The sequence below is a fragment of the Pseudochaenichthys georgianus genome, chromosome 6 (genome assembly GCF_902827115.2).
Source record: "Pseudochaenichthys georgianus chromosome 6, fPseGeo1.2, whole genome shotgun sequence".
Taxonomy (NCBI): Eukaryota; Metazoa; Chordata; class Actinopteri; order Perciformes; family Channichthyidae; genus Pseudochaenichthys; species Pseudochaenichthys georgianus.
This window is the reverse complement of record NC_047508.1, coordinates 39,166,944-39,180,756: the sequence shown is the minus strand read 5'-3', so window position 1 is coordinate 39,180,756 and position 13,813 is coordinate 39,166,944. Positions and strand designations below refer to the sequence as shown.

General features: G+C 43.6%; 1 protein-coding gene across 14 annotated transcripts in view; it reads left to right on the top strand.

The window, feature by feature from the left end:
* The window catches only part of ppip5k1b (diphosphoinositol pentakisphosphate kinase 1b), a 68,134-nt gene that overhangs the window by 41,706 nt on the left and 12,615 nt on the right, over window positions 1–13,813 (top strand). For 6 of the 14 annotated variants that reach the window (XM_034084449.2, XM_034084446.2, XM_034084447.2 and 3 more), the window contains 6 exons: window positions 4,103–4,216; window positions 4,307–4,423; window positions 5,152–5,292; window positions 6,453–6,564; window positions 10,382–10,525; window positions 12,820–12,882. In XM_034084449.2, the coding sequence (XP_033940340.1) occupies window positions 4,103–4,216; window positions 4,307–4,423; window positions 5,152–5,292; window positions 6,453–6,564; window positions 10,382–10,525; window positions 12,820–12,882 (691 nt within the window). Of the gene's footprint in view, window positions 1–4,102; window positions 4,217–4,306; window positions 4,424–5,151; window positions 5,293–6,452; window positions 6,565–6,951; window positions 7,298–10,381; window positions 10,526–12,819; window positions 12,883–13,813 lie in introns of those variants that run through there. The other 8 variants (XM_034084450.2, XM_034084457.2, XM_034084444.2 and 5 more) reach the window with 6 other exon arrangements.

The following is a 13,813-nucleotide window of genomic DNA, read 5'->3' as shown; positions in this document are numbered from 1 at the left end:
TCTACATCAACATGTGTCCCCTCTTCTTCATGTCTCTTCTCCATCAACATGTGTCCCCTCTTCTTCATGTCTCCTCTACATCAACATGTGTCCCCTCTTCTTCATGTCTCTTCTACATCAACATGTGTCCCCTCTTCTTCATGTCTCTTCTACATCAACATGTGTCCCCTCTTCTTCATGTCTCTTCTACATCAACATGTGTCCCCTCTTCTTCATGTCTCTTCTACATCAACATGTGTCCCCTCTTCTTCATGTCTCTTCTACATCAACATGTGTCCCCTCTTCTTCATGTCTCTTCTACATCAACATGTGTCCCCTCTTCTTCACGTCTCTTCTACATCAACATGTGTCCCCTCTTCTTCATGTCTCTTCTACATCAACATGTGTCCCCTCTTCTCCATGTCTCTTCTACATCAACATGTGTCCCCTCTTCTTCATGTCTCTTCTACATCAACATGTGTCCCCTCTTCTTCATGTCTCTTCTACATCAACATGTGTCCCCTCTTCTTCATGTCTCTTCTACATCAACATGTGTCCCCTCTTCTTCATGTCTCTTCTACATCAACATGTGTCCCCTCTTCTTCACGTCTCTTCTACATCAACATGTGTCCCCTCTTCTTCACGTCTCTTCTACATCAACATGTGTCCCCTCTTCTTCACGTCTCTTCTACATCAACATGTGTCCCCTCTTCTCCATGTCTCTTCTACATCAACATGTGTCCCCTCTTCTTCATGTCTCTTCTACATCAACATGTGTCCCCTCTTCTTCATGTCTCTTCTACATCAACATGTGTCCCCTCTTCTTCATGTCTCTTCTACATCAACATGTGTCCCCTCTTCTTCATGTCTCTTCTACATCAACATGTGTCCCCTCTTCTTCATGTCTCTTCTACATCAACATGTGTCCCCTCTTCTTCACGTCTCTTCTACATCAACATGTGTCCCCTCTTCTTCATGTCTCTTCTACATCAACATGTGTCCCCTCTTCTCCATGTCTCTTCTACTTCAACATGTGTCCCCTCTTCTTCATGTCTCTTCTACATCAACATGTGTCCCCTCTTCTTCATGTCTCTTCTACATCAACATGTGTCCCCTCTTCTTCATGTCTCTTCTACATCAGCATGTGTCCCCTCTTCTTCACGTCTCTTCTACATCAACATGTGTCCCCTCTTCTTCATGTCTCTTCTACATCAACATGTGTCCCCTCTTCTTCATGTCTCTTCTACATCAACATGTGTCCCCTCTTCTTCACGTCTCTTCTACATCAACATGTGTCCCCTCTTCTTCACGTCTCTTCTACATCAACATGTGTCCCCTCTTCTCCATGTCTCTTCTACATCAACATGTGTCTCCTCTTCTTCATGTCTCTTCTACATCAACATGTGTCCCCTCTTCTTCATGTCTCTTCTACATCAACATGTGTCCCCTCTTCTTCATGTCTCTTCTACATCAACATGTGTCCCCTCTTCTTCATGTCTCTTCTACATCAACATGTGTCCCCTCTTCTTCATGTCTCTTCTACATCAACATGTGTCCCCTCTTCTTCATGTCTCCTCTACATCAACATGTGTCCCCTCTTCTTCATGTCTCCTCTACATCAACATGTGTCCCCTCTTCTTCACGTCTCTTCTACATCAACATGTGTCCCCTCTTCTTCATGTCTCTTCTACATCAACATGTGTCCCCTCTTCTTCACGTCTCTTCTACATCAACATGTGTCCCCTCTTCTCCATGTCTCTTCTACATCAACATGTGTCCCCTCTTCTTCCTGTCTCTTCTACATCAACATGTGTCTCCTCTTCTTCATGTCTCTTCAACATCAACATGTGTCCCCTCTTCTTCATGTCTCTTCTACATCAACATGTGTCCCCTTTTCTTCATGTCTCTTCTACATCACCATGTGTCCCCTCTTCTTCATGTCTCTTCTACATCATCATGTGTCCCCTCTTCTTCATGTCTCTTCTACATCAACATGTGTCCCCTCTTCTTCATGTCTCTTCTACATCACCATGTGTCCCCTCTTCTTCATGTCTCTTCGACATCAACATGTGTCCCCTCTTCTTCATGTCTCTTCTACATCAACATGTGTCCCCTCTTCTTCATGTCTCTTCTACATCAACATGTGTCCCCTCTTCTTCATGTCTCCTCTACATCAACATGTGTCCCCTCTTCTTCATGTCTCCTCTACATCAACATGTGTCCCCTCTTCTTCATGTCTCTTCTACATCAACATGTGTCCCCTCTTCTTCATGTCTCTTCTACATCAACATGTGTCCCCTCTTCTTCATGTCTCTTCTACATCAACATGTGTCCCCTCTTCTTCATGTCTCCTCTACATCAACATGTGTCCCCTCTTCTTCACGTCTCCTCTACATCAACATGTGTCCCCTCTTCTTCACGTCTCTTCTACATCAACATGTGTCCCCTCTTCTTCATGTCTCTTCTACATCAACATGTGTCCCCTCTTCTTCACGTCTCTTCTACATCAACATGTGTCCCCTCTTCTCCATGTCTCTTCTACATCAACATGTGTCCCCTCTTCTTCCTGTCTCTTCTACATCAACATGTGTCTCCTCTTCTTCATGTCTCTTCTACATCAACATGTGTCCCCTCTTCTTCATGTCTCTTCTACATCAACATGTGTCCCCTCTTCTTCATGTCTCTTCTACATCAACATGTGTCCCCTCTTCTTCATGTCTCTTCTACATCAACATGTGTCCCCTTTTCTTCATGTCTCTTCTACATCAACATGTGTCCCCTCTTCTTCATGTCTCTTCTACATCACCATGTGTCCCCTCTTCTTCATGTCTCTTCTACATCATCATGTGTCCCCTCTTCTTCATGTCTCTTCTACATCAACATGTGTCCCCTCTTCTTCATGTCTCTTCTACATCACCATGTGTCCCCTCTTCTTCATGTCTCTTCGACATCAACATGTGTCCCCTCTTCTTCATGTCTCCTCTACATCAATATGTGTCCCCTCTTCTTCATGTCTCTTCTACATCAACATGTGTCCCCTCTTCTCCATGTCTCCTCTACATCAACATGTGTCCCCTCTTCTTCATGTCTCTTCTACATCAACATGTGTCCCCTCTTCTTCATGTCTCTTCTACATCAACATGTGTCCCCTCTTCTTCACGTCTCTTCTACATCAACATGTGTCCCCTCTTCTTCATGTCTCTTCTACATCAACATGTGTCCCCTCTGTGGAAAGAGACTCTGAAAGTTTCAGGAACAAAGATTTTCTCTCTTTTTGATCCATTTCTATAAAAACTGAAAATGAGCTGATCAGATTTTGGCCACTTTATGATGTCATAACGATGTGTTGTCTTGTGTAACCATTAGCCAATCAGCAACCAAGGTAACCCCCCCCCCCCACCTTATCACCTGAATCTCCTCCTAGAGCACCATTCAGAGTACTTTTCCCAGTATAGTTCCGATATAGTTCCGAAAAAGTTGCGTTCACACCAAAAACATCCGGAACTAGAAATTAGTTAATGAGAACCTTTTCACCCCCTTTTCCGTCCCTGCTAGAGAGCAGGGACTTTCGTGGAAGAAAAAGGTTCCCATTTCTAATTGGCTGGGCGGATTGCAAACCACGCCCCGTAAAACTCCTCAAAACGTTTTGTGAAGCCGCCATTTTATTTTATTTATTTAACTAACCCTAACCCTAAGTACGGCAAAGTACTTGGTGTGAAAGCGCCTAATGTGTTCTTTGTAACCAAATGTCTCTCAGAGGGGCGTGGGGAGGGGCTCCTTATTTTCATCTAAAGTAACAGACAGAGAATCAGCACTTTGGAAACAGGGCTGAAACAGAGGGGATTATGGGTAATGCTGCAATGACCTGTTTGGTGTTTCAGCCAATCAGAGACAGGCTCTGTATATATCTGAGACCTGTAATATATTGATGAAAAACAGTACAATAGATAGAATACATGACCTAGCCTTAATGAATCCTAGATCTTTAATATCTTCTGTCAATCACAAATACAGATGTATGTTGTGTTTCGTGACTTTATTTGATATTGTCGACGGTCTTGTTTGTGCTGTATGTCTCTTGTGATGTCGTCATGTGTTTACTGTCTTTGTGTTTTTGTTTGAGTGCCAGGATGAGAAGGACCAGCAGTGGAAACAGGCCATGGACTACCTGAGTGCCGTGACTGAACTCAACTACATGACGCAGATCGTCATCATGCTGTATGAAGACAACAACAAGGTGCGGAGAGCTGCGGCAAAAAGTCCCTCAGCATTCACACGACACTTCTGCATCGATGTCATCAAGTCTTTATGTCTGTGTTGTGAGCAGGACCCTTCCTCCGAGGAGCGTTTCCACGTTGAGATTCACTTCAGTCCAGGGGTCAAAGGGTGTGAGGATGAGGAGAACGTTCCTCTTGGCTTCGGTTTCCGCCCAGCCTCCTCTGAGGTGTGTGTTTCTGTGTGTTTGTCTTCTTCAGGGTTACACATGTTCAGTGGCCCTTAATTAGCAATCTAAAGTAAATCATTAAATACGTCCTAAAAGAGAAAATCACATGTAGTGGAATATCAGGATCCTTTCTAGTGTTTGGACAAGTGCAGCATGTCTAACTTTTTCATATCGGCAGATGCAGAACACCTCATCTCTTAAGTTGGCCGCCTTTCCAGCACCGCACGACTTTTAAGTTGATGTATGTGTGGTCGTTTAAAATGTAAAGCTGGTTACGTGTACATTGCCACCAGTGGAGAGTTCCTTCTCGTTGCTTACAGGTGCACGAAATGTTGTGCCTCATTATTCCATTTATAGATTTGATGCCTTTTTAATGAAAAAGTTAGTTTTCAAAAGTGAGTTCTTTCCGGCACATTGATGACAAACCTTTATACAACTTATTTTTGGAAATACATCCACACATATAAAGACGTTGCACGCTAAAAACATCACATCTGTCTGCAGGGAAAGATTATATATCCTACTTGTGTTTGTCGAAACATGCATCCGTCATGCGCGATCACATCGTGTTCTGCCACGCTGGTATGCAGGACGGTACGCTGCGGTGACCTCTGTGTGAAGACACATTGTCATGTACTACAGCTCAAGTGCTATTTGCATGTGTTTTAATTGAATAGATAAGAACAGTGTTTAGACATCATGTCCTTCTCGTGTTCTTTGATCAATAGAACCAAGACAAGAAGCCCAATCAGGGCAGTCTGGAGGATCTGTCCCAGGATCAGCTGGACCAGGCCCTTCCTCTCTCTGATCCAATCAACATCCAGAGAAAGTCTCCTATGATCCGCAACCGCAAGACAGGCTCCATGGAGGTACCGGACCGCGAAGTGTTTCAGATGATGATGATGATGATGATGATGATGATGATGATGATGATGCAACCACACTGGGTGCTTCGTTTGCATTATCCCACTTAGTAGTTCTAGTTTGGGGTTAATTTAGCAGTTTGTTGCTCTTCGATGTGCTGAATCGTAATGCATTCAGTTAGGAAACAACATATTTGCACTCTCTTAACTCAGAATGAAGAGAAACATTAAGAGAAGCTTTTAAACACTTAAAAGGTAGGGTAGGTAAGAATGGAGAAACCAGCTCGAGTGCGCTAGCATTTGAAAGTACGCAGCCGAAAACAATCTGCTTCCTTCAGACTTCCTCACAGAGCCCCTCCTCCAACACACACGAACGCGCACATGACCAATGAGGGCACGAGGTAAGTTTGTGCCCAGATGGAAGGCTGACAGGCAGGTAGGCCATTCAGTTACTTTAGCCGGGCCGGCTCAGATGATTGGTCGTGCTTTTTACAGCGCTACGGCTTCCACAGATGACATGTTTGTATGTATTTATTGTCAAAGCATTTAATGTATTTATTGCTTTCGGGACGTTAAGAGCATTCCGTGGAATATAACAAGTGTTTCTGAAGTGAATGACCTACCCCACCTTTAAGAGCTTGATTATTTGGAAGGTTTAATCCAGCACTGATAAACCTATAGATTTTGTGAGTGCAACTGGACACAATGTCCTGATTTGATATCAGATCACCTTCTAAAATCAGGCAAGCCTGCTGTTTCTGTTTAATTAACCCTGCAGGAACACATAGCGCACAGCAGCTCAGGATGGGTCCTGAAATACCTGTATAAAATACCATCTGCTTTCACTCTAAAACAATATCTCCTCAGGTTTCAAAAATGTAACTTGCTTAACTGAACAGGTGGTGCGTTCCTACGTCCATGAAATCAAGCTCTAAAGAAAATCAGAGCTTCTGTTTGGATTTAAAAGTAAATATATTTTTCCATGACAACTTCCTAACATTTCTGTAATAACAATCTCTTACATTCAGAAAAATAGGTATTACATTTTATTTCTGAGCTGAATGCATTGCCCTTCAGAAGAAGTGTTACAGGTTTTAAAGTAAATAGCCTTGTGTCCCTGATTTACTGTATCTGCCCTCTCAGCTTTAACCCCTGCTCTCCCTCAGGTCCTCTCTGAAACGTCTCCCAGCCAATCCTCGAAAGGCAGCATGTCTCACCGACTCTTCCCTTCGTCCTGCTCGCGCCAGTCTCCTGAGATCAAACCAGCCAGTGGCTTAGGTGGGAAACTGTGTGTGTGTGTGTGTGTGTGTGTGTGTGTGTGTGTGTGTGTGTGTGTGTGTGTGTGTGTGTGTGTGTGTGTGTGTGTGTGTGTGTGTGTGTGTGTGGTGTGTGTGTGTGTGTGTGTGTGTGTGTGTGTGTGTGTGTGTGTGTGTGTGTGTGTGTGTGTGTGTGTGTGTGTGTGTGTGTGTGTGTGTGTGTGTGTGTGTGTGTGTGTGTGTGTGTGTGTGTGTGTGATGACACACTGACCTTACAGCACATTGTATCTCCAGCTGTCATCACTTCTCCCACCCAAGTCTTCTGTTTATCTTTCGGTCTGTTGTTCTTTCCCCTCCCTAACACCCCTCCCTGTCTCTGTCACTTCTTTTTGTTTCGTCGGTCACATAGCTTTCACCGCAGGCTTAGCATAGCTGCAGACACACAGGATCAGACTCCCAACTATGTGGGCGAGAGGTCAGCGGAGGGAGCTGCGTTCACAGCCAACCGCTGGCCTCTGCTGTCGCGTAGCGTTCAAAGACCGATATCAAGGCAGGACATTAAGTGACAACATAGGGAACATACTGAAGGTGTTTCTATCTCCTGTTCCTAAAGGTTCGTCAAGTAAATCGTAAAACTTCTTAGGAGCAAATCATAAGACTCTGTTCACGGATGTTTGCCATTGTTTATTATTAGAAATCACAATCCTTTATATAGGAAGTAACATATTAGAGAATTGGCCTGCAGTCTAAGTGGTTATTGCTATTTAAACCTTAAATAGAAAACATATTATCTTAAAACTATGCTCTATTTTGCACCAAATATGTTGTTTAGACTAATTCCTCAATACGCAATAAAGCCTTTAAATTCAGAAGTGTTTAAAAGGCGCTAAAATGCTTTCAAATGTTCCAAATCGGCTGCATCAGATGTCTTCTTAAACTCCTCTCTTGGTCCCTGAAACTGATTTAACTTCCTAACAAATGTAACCCCCGTTAAGAACTCTTGTTTTGCTGTGTGATCACTTTCCAAGAGCATGAAGCCTTCAACAGCCTGCCAACACGTAGGTGACTCTGACACAAGCATGAGAGCCCGTCATCTAAATCAAGACCTGTGGAGAAAAGTGTGAGAACAGGGAGTCACTTTGTGGAAGCGAAATCTGTGACGGGGAGAATTAAAGGTGGGGTAGGTACGTTTGAGAAACCGGCTCGAGATACACTTTTTGTTGTATTCCATGGAATGCTCTTAACATCCCGATAGCAATGAATATCTGAAGTGCTTTGACAACAAATCCATAAAACAATGTCATCAGTGGAAGCCGTGGCGCTGTAAAAAGCACGACCAATCATCTGAGCCGGCCCGGCTAAAGTAACTGGATGGCCTACCTGCCTGTCAGCCTTCCATCTGGGCACTAACTCATCTCGTGCCCTCATTGGTCATGTGTGCGTTTGTGTGTGTTGGAGGAGGGGCTCTGTGAGGAAGTGGCAGATTTTCTCCGGTCGTGTATTTTCGAATTCTAGCGTACTCAAGCTCGTTTCTCAAACTTACCGACCCCACCTTTAAAGCTGTGTTTCTCAATCAGCAAATAGCTTTTTGTTCCGAGTGCAGATTATCTCTTTTTATTTTTGCAATTAAAGGTGGGGTAGCTAAGTTTGAGAAACCGGCTCGAGATCGCTAGAATTTGAAAATACACAGCCGGAGAAAATCTGCCACTTCCTCACAGAGCCCCTCCTCCAACACACTTTTATTTTTTTAACCTTTATTTAACCAGATAAAAGCATTGAGATAGAATCTCATTTGCAATGCTGAGCTGGCCAAGAAGGCAGCAACGTTACACATAACACAAACATATAAAATACAGAGAACATAACTAAGAAAACAAAAGACAAAAAAGCAGTCACTACATTGTGCACATTAGGACAGTAAGTAAGGCACTACTTATTACTGCAAGAGCAGCTGGTGGTAAGGACTTCAGACAACTTCAATCTAAAACATACTATTGAGACAAGTGCCCTCAGTTTGAGGCGTGATTGAAGGTCATTCCAAGACCAAGGACCATCATAAAAAAGACTCCTTTTTCCAGTCCCAGTCCGCACGGCGTACCTGGAACTGAGGTTGTAAGAGACACAAACTGGAGCAAATCTGGCACATATGTACAGTGGGAGATTACCTAAAATGGCTTTATACATTAATAAAAACCAGTGCTGCATCCTACGCATACTAAGTACACACACGAACGCGCACATGACCAATGAGGGCACGAGATAAGTTTGTGCCCCGATGGAAGGCTGACAGGCAGGTAGGCCATCCGTTGTACTTTTTACAGTATTACGGCTTCTACAGATGAATTTTTTTTATGGATTTTTTGTCAAAGCACTTCAGATATTCATTGCTATCGGGATGTTAAGAGCATTCCATGGAATATAACAAAAAGTGTATCTCGAGCCGGTTTCTGAAACTTACCTACCCCACCTTTAAGACCTAAAACACTCAATTAAAAGTAATGGATATTTGGCAGAGGAAGCCCAGCTTTCCAATCTAAAGTAAATGCACTCTGATGCACTCACATTCAATCACAAACATCAAGCAGACACGTTGCTTATCCTGTCACTCAATTATCACACGTCTGAACGCAGCCGTCACATCAAAGGAGCTCCGACTGAAGCTTATCTTGAGAGGAGACTGTCAGTGTGCAATGTGTAGTGAGTGTGAGGCTGCTGAGTGATCACACACACACACACACACACACACACACACACACACACACACACACACACACACACACACACACACACACACACACACACAGGTCACTGACAGCAGCAGGTGTCAGAGACGACCTCTGTTAGCGAGCTGCGTTAAATACCTTCGTACTGTATATAGAACAACGGGACTCGAGTCTTTTTTCTGCAATTCCAAAGATGATATCTCCTCCACCGCTTGGTCTATTAGCTCGATATGAAATGTTAAATGATACGTTCATGAGGATTGGCGGTTTAGATTCAGAGGGTTTGAAACAATCCCATTTCCACTCTGCCTGTTCGTCACGCCGCGTTCTGCACACAAAACACACAGGCTCTGTTTTGACTTGTTCACTCTTGCCTTTATTTACACATATGCCCTCATCCATGACCATGAACACGCAGAGTCTGGTCTCTGTTGTGGAAACCTTGTCGTTTCCATGTCGTCATTTCCAGAAACAAACGGCAGCTTTTTGTTTCTGACTGTTCATGAATATTTTTAGTTGATCATAAACCTTTTCACGACACAACAATGTGAGTTAAAGTGGCAACTTCCTGCCCCCCGGAGTTTCCACTGTGTTGGTTTGTGCCGCTGTCAGAAACAATTATGAACGGCTGTCTGTGTTCCTTAGCGCTACCAACAACACGGGACTAGTCGTAGGAAAAGTACTCTGATTTGTTTACATATTTGAACGGAGTAGTTTAAAAGTTCTCCATTTCAAGTCAAAGTCCTGAGTTCAAAATGTTATTCAAGTAACTTTTTAAATAACATTTTAAAAAGTATAATCAACAAATATTGTATATTGTTTGTACTACTGAGATTAGTACGATTTATATTTCATATAATCATGTTATTCAAGTTACGAGTAACAAGTCATTCAACGTTTCACATACATGTAGTGCATTACTAAGTACAGTATCGCTCTCTCGTGCACTTCCTGTTTGAACTGTACACACTAAGTTTGTCTTTGTTAGCTCTGTGCAGCCCTGGGAGGCACTTGTTGTGATCTGGGGCTAGAATACATTTGGATTTGATTTGGATAATGGCATGGTGTGTGATGTAAACTAACCTGCACCCCCCCGGCTCCTCCTCCTCCTCACAGGCTCGCTCTGCTCCGGCCTCTTCAGCGCCTCGACCCTCGGGGTGTCCTGCAGCGCCCCCAACCTGCGGGACTACGTCCGCACGCACCACCTCCTCCACAGGAAGCCCCCCCTCTCCCCCGGCAGTCTGCCCATCGGCGTGTTCGGTATGTTCTCCCCTCCGTCCTCCTCCACCAGGCGGCTCTCTGTCCTTTTGAGAAGCTCTCCAAACTCTTTTTTTTACCTTTCACTCCTCACGATTTAAGAGTCCTTTTGAGAAATTCTTTGTTTTATTTTTGATTAAAGCTTCTTGCTCTCTTTTGCTCCCGACAATTTCAATCTGTTGCATCACATTTCTTGAGTGATTTGACTTCCCAGTGGCATGATGAGGGCACTGACTTGCCAGCAGAGTGATCGGCTGAGCATTGGACCCCCCCCCCCCCCGCCGTCCGCCGTCCACTTGGGTTTGATTGTGTGGAAATGTTCTTTCTCTCTGTGCATGTTGTTTTGCAGTGCGTACTACCACATTCCCTCCATGGTAATCCGATTTCATAATCCACCGTAAAGTCTATTTTGTGTCTGGAAGCCAGAAGTCTGGCATTAATTACAGTTTTAGGTAATCCTTACTTTAGGAAACTCAAACCGACCCAATAATCCACCTTTAAATAATCCCCAGTCGCATTCTCCCTCCCTCCCTTCTCCCTCAGTGTCATGTTGGTTATGGTGAGTGGAAGCAAGATGTTTTACAGCCACCAGGGGTCCTTATAGCAGCTGTAATTAGCCGAACACATGGACTGGATCTCTTTCTCATGGTCACAGCTGCTTTAGTTGTTGTAGTACTTTCACAAAATGAATGTAGCATCCTGAGGTTCAGTCAGCCGCAGATACATGTTTCTGATGCTGAAACAAGCAGTGTTTTCCCCCAGCTGTGGGTTTTAAACACATACATCTGTTTCTCCACCGGGTGTCACTCTAACTGCGAGGCTGCACACTGCCAGGAGCACAGAGGCAGGTGAGGGTTTAGACCGACGTCATCTCAGGGAAGCGAGAGCAGAACAACATTGTACTCGTTTTACGGGAAATGTGAAAGGAAGTGTTCTGGTTTGAACTCAGACCTTTAAACAGCCTGCATTGCTGCTGGAGAGTTCAAATGCCCCTTCATCAACTCCACTCATCATGTTTACAATGTCTCGTGGATTACAAACATTATAACGTCTATCAGCCATTGGTTTTACCATTTTAGTTTACTCTTACTTCTCTCAAAGCATCTTTTGTGGTCGTGACAAGCGGCCGTTTTCAGCAAAAGAAGCTAAAAACCTGCTCTGCACCAAAAGGTAGGCAGATAATCGCTGATGAAACATAACAACATATTTTTCTAGGTCGACCCGGAAGTTAGCAAGGCTCCTTTACTAAAAGCAATGGGAATTTTCCATTGGATTTTGAAGAAAAATCTTTGGCAAACAAACTTCAAATGTTTGGTTCAGCCACATAATCTCCATTAAAAAAAACTAACACCTCTTTTAAAAAATAGTTCAAACTGAAATAGAGACCAGTTGCCGTGTGTCACCCCCTCTGTTTCCCAGTTTAAATTATGTCTCTGCATTTAAGGAACTGGTTGCCTAAAAAATATTTTAAAAAGAATTGGAAATTAAATGCCAGAATGAAATAGCCAACGTGATAAACAACCTTCATGACGGTCGCATGAAGTCCGCACCGCTGTGCTTAAGACTTGTGATAACTTTCAGTAATCTCAATGAGCCCCTTGTAGGTTAAAAGCTTCGGACATGCTGACATATTTTATGTTGTATAACAAAATATGAGTAGGCTTGGATTAACCACAAGCCTTCCCGGGAATCTAATCAAAAACTAATTTAATAATGCTTACTAATTTCCGTTTGTTCTGCTCTTCATCGAGTGCTAAAAGAAGGGCAATCTTTGACTTGATTTGCCGAAACATCGACAGGTTTGGTGTAAATTAAACAACTGTGAGGGTGTTTGAACAAAGCCAACTGGCCTGTAGCTTCATCTTAACCATCCAGGCATAAGTCCTCGCGTCCAACTCTCGGCATGAAAGTTGTATTTCCCAAAATATGGCACTAGTCAGCAGCCTAGGACGGGAAGATAGGGAGGTTGTGTTTCACAGACGGTTTCCTGTCACAGGGGGACGCCCTTTAGATTAAAGTCCATCGTCACTCCTCCCGCATGTCTACTATCCAGACGAAACACCAGTCCTCCCCCCCCTCCACAGCCTCTCCTCCCCCTCTCTCTGGTGGCCTATCTGTTCTTTGTTCATTCAGAGACGACCCTCACTTTCCCGCATGTTGGTTGGCAGACTGATGGATCGACGGGCCAAATCTCTCATTCTGTTTCTCCTCTTTTTTCCTCCCATGTTAAAAACACTGGCACAACAGGCAGGTACCAGCAGTCCCAGTAACCCCAGTTACCTTTCTTATCTCCTCAGAGCTGTTCTCTATGCTGCCAGTAAAGAGATTTTCTGTGTCGTTTGCCAGGCATCCGACTAATGGTATGTCTGCTTTTTATTCAAGTTTTTTTTCGACACTCCTCCAGTTTTTCCTGTTATCTTGCATGACCCTTTTTTTTGTGGGAAAACATTGTCTGTGTTTTCTATTTTTTGGGGGTTAGACGTTTGGCTGCGTTAATTACATTAAACGTCTCAGAAATGAAATTTGGAAGAGTTTCTGTTTCACCACACGCCCTCGGTGTTTCTTGTACCTTGTGTTGTGTTTCGGCCCTCACCTCTAACACCACCTGCTCTGCCTGCTCTTGTTCAAATCGCCTCTGTGATCCTGCTGTTTCTCCACAGGGTGAATGTATCTCCTGCCTCTGATACGTTTCCACGTGCAGAGAATCTGTGCACGCATCTTAAATATATCCTCATCTCCAATTTGAAATCATTCATTCTTTTAATTTCTTAGTTTGGGCAATGAAAGATACAGATTTTTCTTTGACAGCATCACTGATTGATGTGGTCAAACAGACTCAGCAGTGAAGTCACGATGCACTGACGCACCCTGCAGCAAGGTCACTTTCCAACGGCATGAATGCGGAGATTCTCACAAAATCAGAAAGAAAAGCGTGTTTGATTTTGTTTCTTCATTCTTTTGTTGTAGTCTTTGTTTCCACACCCCACGAAAGGAGTCAATAAGAGATGAGGTGTTTTACTGCATTCAGTCGTCACTTTGTATCGGACACATTTTGTATGCTTTACACTTTTATCTATTGTATTCATTAGGTGCTACTTTACAAGCAACGATGAGACCTAAAGTCATCATCTTTGAAATGGGGTGTTTTCAGGTATGCCAGAGGTCCAGTGGCGTTTTTATATATATATATTTATATGTACAGAAGTGGTGGGGCACAAACAACTTAGATGTCTATATATAAGCTTCTGCCGTGACGTGCAGTGAGGTTCACGGCTGGCACTGACTCTTCTA